At 50.6% G+C, this 8,331-nt stretch overlaps 1 protein-coding gene across 1 annotated transcript; it reads right to left on the reverse strand.

Moving 5' to 3' along the window:
* Window positions 1-274: 274 nt before the first annotated feature.
* On the reverse strand, window positions 275-5,112 carry EAH_00057220 (protein kinase (incomplete catalytic triad), putative; the record flags this gene model as incomplete). The annotated part of the gene is made up of 6 exons (XM_013393754.1): window positions 275-289; window positions 980-1,640; window positions 1,859-1,926; window positions 2,244-2,393; window positions 2,675-2,893; window positions 3,298-5,112. 6 exons carry the CDS (start codon window positions 5,110-5,112, stop codon window positions 275-277), a joined length of 2,928 nt encoding a protein of 975 aa, XP_013249208.1.
* Between the last annotated feature and the right edge of the window lie 3,219 nt (window positions 5,113-8,331).

Consider the following 8,331-nt stretch of genomic DNA (forward strand, 5'->3'; position numbering starts at 1 on the left):
TGCTGCTGCTGCTTCTGTGGGGTTTCTTGCAGCAGCAAATGAGAAGGAGGAGAAATCATCTCCCACATAAAGACGCCGCCGCATAACTCCAGCAGCACGCAGCCAATGCCCCAAATGTCTGCCTATTAAACAAAAAGGAGACAGATAAACATATAAAAGGAGACAGATAAAGATATAAAAGGAGACAGATAAAGATATAAAAGGAGAGAGATAAGGAGATACATGAACATACAAAAGGAGACAGATAAACAAATAAGAGGAGACAGATAAATAATTAAAAGGAGACAAACTGCAGCAGCAAACAGAGACATACAGCAGGGGCAAGAAGAGAAAGACAGAAAGAGACAAACCAGTAGACAAACAAAACGACAAAAGGAGACAGAGAGGAGACTAAAAGGAGACAGCAGGAAGACAGCAAGGAGACAAAGAAGAGACAGAGAGGAGACAGCCCACACAAGCAGCAAATAACGCAAAGGGAGACAAACAAAGAGACAAAAAAGGAGACAGGAGGAGACAGAGAGGAGACAAAAAAGAAATTGAAAGAGACAAAGAGGAGACACAACGAGACAAAGAGGAGACACAAAGAGACAAAAGGAGACAAAAGGAGACAAAAGGGGACAAAAGGAGACAGCCAGAGACAATGGGATAAAACCAAAGGAGAAAAGAGACAGATAAATGAAGAGACAAAGAGGAGACAAAGCAGAGACAAAAAGAGACAAAGAAGAGACAAAAGGGGGCAAAGAAGAGACAGAGAAGAGACAAAAAGAGACAAACAAAACGACAAAAAGAGACAAAAAGGAGACAGAGAAGAGACAAAAAGGAGAAAAAGCAGAGACAAAGAAGAGACTGAGAAGAGACAAAAGGAGACAAAGAAGAGATAAAGAAGAGACAAAGAAGAGACAAAGAAGAGACAAAAAGGAGACAAATAAGAGACAAAAAGGAGACAAAGCAGAGATAAAAAGGAGACAGTTTGTTTTACCGGCTTCCCGTACGTCTCTCCTAAGAGAACCTCCGGGGCCATGTAGCAGTCAGTACCAGCAAAAGAAAGCAGCGAGCTGTTATCAGGTGTATCTGCACCTGCTGCTGCTGCTGCTGCTGCTGCTGCTGTTGTGCTGCTCCTGTAGCTACCCTTCGTGCTGTTGCTGCTGCTGCTCACGCACCCGTCCCCGCTGCTGCTGCTGCTGCTGCTGCTGCTGCAGCCTTTTGTGTATCGAAGGAATGACAAAAAAGGAGACAGCAGCAAATCCTTCAAAGAAGAGACATACGCTAAGAGCCATGCCAACTTGGTTCCGGTTGCTGCTGCTGCAGCTCGACGCATGCGCTGCTGCTGCTGCTGCTGCTTCTGCTGCTGCTGCAAGAAGTCAGCAAAGTTGCTGCTGATGCTCCTAGCCGAAGCATCGGCTGCTGCACGTCCCCGCTGCTGCTGACATCTGCCCGCGCCCGCAGCGGCACCCAGGAAGTGCCGCTGCACCTGCTGCGTCTGCTGCTGCTGCTGTTGTTGTTGTTGCTGCTGCTGCTGCTGCTGAGCAGACCTGTGCTGCAGAGGTTTGCTAGGTGAAGCTGCAACGCGACAGAGACCGAAGTCGCCGAGGCGGATGTGGCACTCTTGAGAGAGAAACACATTCTGGCTCTTTATATCTCTGCAGCAGCAGCAGCAACAGCAGCAGCAGCAGCAGCAGCTATATCAGCACCAATCATCTCCGGCGCTTACTTGCCAGTGTTTAGGACGCCTCCCACGTCACTGTTGGATGCTGCTTTTGTTGCTGCTGTTGCTGATGCCTGCGTTGCGTGTCTGCTGCAGCAGCAGTAGCTGCTGCTGCTGTTGCTGCTGCTTCTGCTGCTGCTTGCATAGGGTTACCTGTGAAGGATATTTCTTTCGTGCAGATAGTGGACGGCCTGCACCAACTCATAAAGCCAACGGCGAATCTGCAGCAGCAACGCACAAGCATGAAATGCTGCTGCTGCTGCTGCTGCTGCTGGAGCTGCAACACGTGCAGCATCTGCTGCTGCAGGTGCTGCTGCAGCAAGCACACCACGTCTAGCAGCAGCTGCAGCTACTGCTGCTGCAGCACATACATGCAGCACATGCAGCAACAGCTATAGCTGCTGTTGCTGCAGCACATACACGCAGCACATGAAGCAGAAGCAGCAGCTGCTGCTGCAGCGCATATATGCAGCAGATGCAGGAGCAACAGCAGCAGCAGCTGCTGCAGCAGGTGCATGCAGCGCATGCATAGTCTCACTCTGCGTTCATTGAGTGCTCGGTACTGTTTATCGATGAGCCGTTTTAAGTCTCCTAGAGGACAGAACTCCATCAGCAACATAAAATATGTCTTCCGCTCGACACGGCCAAATGAAGGCTCCTGGTGAATAAACTCCCCCACATAACCCACCTGCAGCAGCAGCAGCAGCAGCAGCAGCAGCAGCAGCAGCACAAGCAGCAGCAGAAGCGGTACAAGCACCACCAAAAACGGTAGCAGTAGCGATAATTCATGCGTCAGAAACGATACACAAGAAGCAGCAGCAGCAGCAGCAGCAAGGAGACCCAGAGAAAGCTGCAGCAACCAGAAGATCCGCTGCAGCAGGAGATGCAACAAATCCTCGCCTTCATCACCAGCAATAGCAGCAGCAACAATAACAGCAGCAACAGTAGCAGCAGCAGGCAGCAGCGCACGACGTGTTGATGCTTGAGCCTAGAAAGCCTCCTTGCTTCTTGCTGATAGCTGTCTGCTGCTGTTATGTCCTTCACTTCTATTTTCTTCAGCACCACCAGACGACGCAGAGGCGCAGCAGCAGCAGTAGCAGCTACTGCAGCACAAGCAGCAGCAGCAGCAGCAGCAGCGCGGCCACGGGCCCGAGCCAACCAAACGGTTCCGTACCCTCCCCGGCCCAACTGAGATGCAGCAGCAGCACAAGCAGCAACAGCAACAGCAATAGCAGCAGCAACAAAAGCAGCAGCGGCAGCAACAGCAAATCACGCAGTAGATGGAGAGGCTGCTGCTGCTGCAGCAGCAGCAAAACACAGGCCTCTCTACAACCAAAGCGCATACACGTACATATTCAACAGCACAGCAACAGCAACAGCAGCAGCCGCCGCAACAGGAGCAGCAGCAACATCAGCAACAGCATCAACAGCAGGAGAAGCAGAAGCAGCAACAACAGAAGCAGTAGCACCACCAGAAGCAGCAGCCAACGGCGGCAGCAACCGCGACAAGAGAACCAGCAACAGCAGCAGCAGCAGGACCACCACCACCACCACCAACAGCAGCAGCAGCAGCAGCAGCAGCAGCAGCAGACCTTGCGAACAATAGAGTAGTCTCCTCTGCATAGGCGGCACTGACAGCCCCGCCTCATGCCTGCTGAGAGACGCAGCAAATAAATAACTCCCAGCAGAGACAGAAACAGCAGCAGCAGCAGCGCAGCTAAGTTGTCTGTTGTTAGCGGCAGCTGCAGCAGACAGACTGAACCCTCTCCAGCCTTCAACCAAGACCCGCATGCCGCTGCTGCTGCTGCTGCTGCTGTTTCGGGCGTTGCTGCTGATGTTGCTGCAAACTGCTGCTCCTCAGAGTCATAGCCCAGCCGCCAATCGAAATCCACTGGGGAGACGCCAGCAGCAGCAGCACTCTCATCTGCTGCTGCTGCTGCTGCTGCTGCTGTATTCTTTTCTGCTGCTGCCTCATCCCCTGTGGGGCCCCCGAAATCAAGAGGACTCGCCTCACCGGTCTGTCGCGAATTTGCTGCTGCTGCTGCTGCTCCTGCTGCTGCTGCTGCTTCATCAGCTGCTGCCTCTGCTGCTGCTCCTGAAACGAAGGTGATAGGGGCTGGTGGGGCAGGAAAGGCGTTTGCTGCTGTTGCTGCTGCTGCTGCTGCTGCTGCTGCTGCAGGTGAGCACAAGATGGGCAGCAGCAGCACAGCAGAAGCAAATGCACGCTGCAGAGGCTTTGCCCCAAAGCGAAACATAAAAGCAGCAGCAGAGCACTTCCTACGCACTTGCTGCTGCTGCTGCTGTTGCTGCTGCTGCTGTTGCTGCTGCTGCTGTTGCTGCTGATGCTGCTGCTGAAGCTGCTGCTGATGGTGTTGCTGCTGATGATGCTGCGCCAGCTTTGGAGGAAGGCCACTGCGCGTGGGTAGACCATCACAACCTGCTGTTGCTGCTGCTGCCGCTGCGCTTGCTGCTGCTGCTGCTGCTGCTGTTGTTGTTGTTGTTGTTTCTGCTACCGTCGCTGCCGGTTCAGCAGCTGCTATCCCTGTTGCTGCTGCTGCTACTCCCGCTGCTGCTGCTGCTTCCGCTGCTGCTGCTGTGGCCTGTGTGGTGTTGATGAGGCGATGCACTTCCGCGCGCCCCGCCGAAGTCTGTACCTGCTGCTGTTGTTGCTGCTGCTGCTGCTGCTGCTGCTGTTGCTGCTGCTGCTGCTGCTGCTGTCCCTTTTCTCTTTTTGCTTCCCAGTGCTGCAGCAAATGCGTCTGAATACAAACATTGGCAGCACTAAGCAGTCCTGCTAAAAACAAATCAAGAAAGAAATGCTGCTGCTGCTGCTGCTGCTGCTGCTGCTGTTCTTGCTGTCGCTGTTGTTGCTGCTGCTCCTCCTCCCACTGCTGCTGTTGCTGTTGCTGCTGCTGCTGCTGCTTCTGGTGCTCTCGTATTTTCTGTTGCAGCAACAACAATTGCTGCTCTTTACAACACCTTTCGCTGCTATATAAAATGGATGAGGCAGCTGAAGTCGCTGCCAGGTCTACCTGCTGCCTGCTGCTGCTATTGTTGCTACTGCTGCTACTACAGCTTCTGCTGCTGCTGCTAATACTACTACTACTAATACTGCTGCTGCTGGTGTTGTGAAGCTCCCACAGCAGCGCCGCTGCGACTAAGATCAGTACATCCTGAGGCGCTCGTATACACCGGTGCTGCTGCTGCTGCTGCTGCTGCTTCTTGAATTGCTGCAGCTGCAGCACGTGCACGGATAAGGAGGCATCAGGAGCTGCAGAGGAGACTCGAGGAGCCCCCAGCGAAGAAGAGGGCGTTTGCTGCAACTGCTGCGGCGGCTGCAGCTGCTGCAACTGCTGCAGCTGCTGCAGCTGCTGCAGCAGGATACTCAAGTAGAATGACTGCTGCATTGTTTGTGCTGCAGCTGCTGCTATTGATCCTTGTGCTACTACTACTGCTGGTGCTACTAGCCTCGTTGCTGTTGCTGCTGCTGCTGCTGCTGCTGTTGTTGTTGCTCCTGCTTCTGCTGCTGCTGCTGCTGCTGGCTGGGACCCCGCTCCAGCTGCTAGAGGGACGCTAGAGCTGCAGCAGCACGAAGAGACGAGTCAAAGATGGTGGCCAGCAAGGGAGAAGCTGCGCTACAGCAGCAGCAATGCCCTGTGCCTTCGTCGTGCACTAGCTGCTGCTGCAGCAGCTGCTGCTGCTGCTGCTGCTGCTGCCGCTGCCAAACGTCTGGAGGGAGAATTAATCCTCCTACAGTAAAAACATTTCAAAGTATTTAAACCCAGACAAGAAACACAACCCTCTTTGCTCGGCACCACGCAGCAGCAGCAGCAACAGCAGCAGCAGCAGCAGCAGCAACAGCAGCAGGGGCTGCGACTGGACCGGAGAGCCTCGAAGCTGCAGCAACTGGTGTCTGCATGTTTGTGGGGTGTCTTCTCTCTTCATTAATTAATTTTTTTTACATATTAGAACATTAGGGATTAAGATTTATTATTCAATACAGTAGCAGCAGCAGCAGCAGCAGCAACTGCAGCAGCAGCAGCAGCAGCAGCTGAGGCACCCGGGCAGTGTTCTGTGTCTGCACGTTTCTTCGTGCATACGTACAGTGGCGCATCGCTTTCCTCAGCAGCAAAATAAACATGAGTACACTCTAGACGTCTCTAGGGCATCATTGTAGCAGCAACAGAAGCAGCAGCAACAGTAGCAGCAGCAGCAACAGCAGCAGCAGCAACAACAGCAGCAGTAGCAGCAGCAGCAACGACTCGCGACCCGTTCCGCAGCATGTTTTCAGATTTACTGGCTTAAGAGAATTGGACGCAACTAATTATATCTCCTCCTCTAACAACGTCGCTGAAACGGAGCTGCTGCTGCTGCTGCTGCTGCTGCTGCAGCAACTCACCCCACGCTGCAGCAGCACTTTGCTGCATGCAAGGAGATCGCCTCCTCCGTAGTAAGGAGACCAATGATCTCCTAAGCCCTTATTTGGCAGCAACTCACCCCACGCTGCAGCAGCACTTTGCTGCATGCAAGGAGATCGCCTCCTCCGTAGTAAGGAGACCAATGATCTCCTAAGCCCTTATTTGCTGCAGCACTCTGCTGTATCTCCAGATACACCTGAATTGACACAGGCTATGAAGGGGTGGGGCCCCACACTTGCTGTAGCAGCACATGGCTGCTGCAGCGGTTGCTGCTGCGCAGCAAGTGCTGCTGCAGCCACTGTGAAGCTGCTGCTGCTGCTGCAGCACCCGCAACTTTAGAGGGACTGCACATAGAGCAGCAGCAGCAACAATAGCAGGGGCAAGAGTAGCAGCAGCACGATCAGCCGCAGCAGTAGTAGCAGCAGCACTAGCAGCAGCAGCTGCTGCAGCAGCACCAGCAGCAACCGCGCAGCAGTGCTTGCTGCGGGTGTACAGTTTCGTATGTAGCGAGGTGTATGTGCACCCCAACGGTAGCAGCAGCAGCATGTGCAGCAGCAGCATATGCAACAGCAGCACATGCAGCAGCAGCATATGTTTCTGATATCTACGGGGTGTATATGGCATATATATATATATATATATGTATCAGGTTGGGGTGTATAGGCAGGTTGTAAGGATTCTTTACATTTACTTTATATAATTTAAATAAACATTTTTTCTGTTGCTGCAGCGCATGCAGATGCTTCTCCTGCTAACAAGCAAGAAGGGCCTGGTGTCTTAGCCACTAGGAGACACACCCCTAAACCCTTAACCCTAAACCCTTAACCCTAAACCCTAAACCCTAAACCCTAAACCCTAAACCCTGAACCCTAAACCCTAAACCCTAAACCCTAAACCCTAAACCCTAACTGAGGGTGCGAAGACAGCACAAAGATCTGCTGGCATACCCTGGCCATGCACATGCAGACATAAACACTTTATATATATATATATTAGATATATATATTTTATATATTCTATATATAATATATATAAATATATTATACGGGTGTATATACTTCTGAGGGAGGGATTGGGGCCTCACAAGTGCAGCAGGAAGTGGATAAGAAAAGAAGTAAAAGATTGTTGCTGTCTGTCTTTGTTTATTTGTCTCTAATTAAAAAATTCAGTTAAACAGCAGAGATGCCCCTCCTGCCACACACACGGGAGGGGAGACCCTGAGGTTGCAGCTAGCTAGCTAGCTAGCTAGCTGCCAGACAGGGGATAGGTGTCTCGATAACGGCGGCAGCTAGCTATGCAGCGGGCCAGCAGACAATCTATATGTCTAGGTACACAGCTAGCTAGCTAGATAGCTGGCTAGCTGCAGGACAGGTGGTCGCTAGCTATTCATCTGCATCAAGTTATCTGAGGCGCTACGAGATAGGTGGTAGCAAACTGCTGCAGCTAGCTAGCTAGCCAGCTAGCTGTGGTCTAGCTTCTAGCTAGCTGCGGCCCTGCTGCTGCAGACTGCTGAATCTGAGGCGGCGTCTCACCTCTTTGTCTGTTTTCTTTTTGTCTTGGGGTTTGTTTAGTTGCGGTGTATGTGCAGGTAGGGTGTATGCGTAGCTCTGAGCTGTTGCATATTGTTGTACTGTGTCTCTGTTAAATGCATGCAAATTACTTTCAATAAACAGATTAATATATATAGAAAAATAATTAGGAAAATATAATAAAAGTATTAATAGACCCTCTCTTTAATTGCTGCTTTACAGCTACTTCTTATGCGGTAGACAGCCATAGGGTTGAAAGCATACTTGTTCTTCTGAAATAAAAATAATGTTTCTTTGAAAATAAATTATTTATTTAATTTATATTATTATTATTATATTATTTCATTATTTATATTTAGTTAATTGCAGATATGTGATACAGCGTGCAGGTATAGAGGAGATCCCCCTCTCTGAGCAGAGTTTTTGTATAATTCTTCCGAGTAAAGTATCTAAAAAACATCAAATGTTATGAAATTAATTAAATATATTATTTATTTAATTAATTATAGTTGATTTAATTTAATTAACCGAAGATTTCAATATTATTTAATCTTCACACCGCACCAGACCGGTACGGTGGTGACCCGCAAGCAACCCCGAGTGTACGCTGAGGGTATTTATGTAAATTATTAAATTTATTTATGTGCTGAGTGTAGTAAAAATTAAATTAATTAATTAA

This window comes from Eimeria acervulina, genomic scaffold, assembly GCF_000499425.1.
Source record: "Eimeria acervulina Houghton genomic scaffold, Eah_scaff1219, whole genome shotgun sequence".
Classification (NCBI taxonomy): domain Eukaryota; phylum Apicomplexa; class Conoidasida; order Eucoccidiorida; family Eimeriidae; genus Eimeria; species Eimeria acervulina.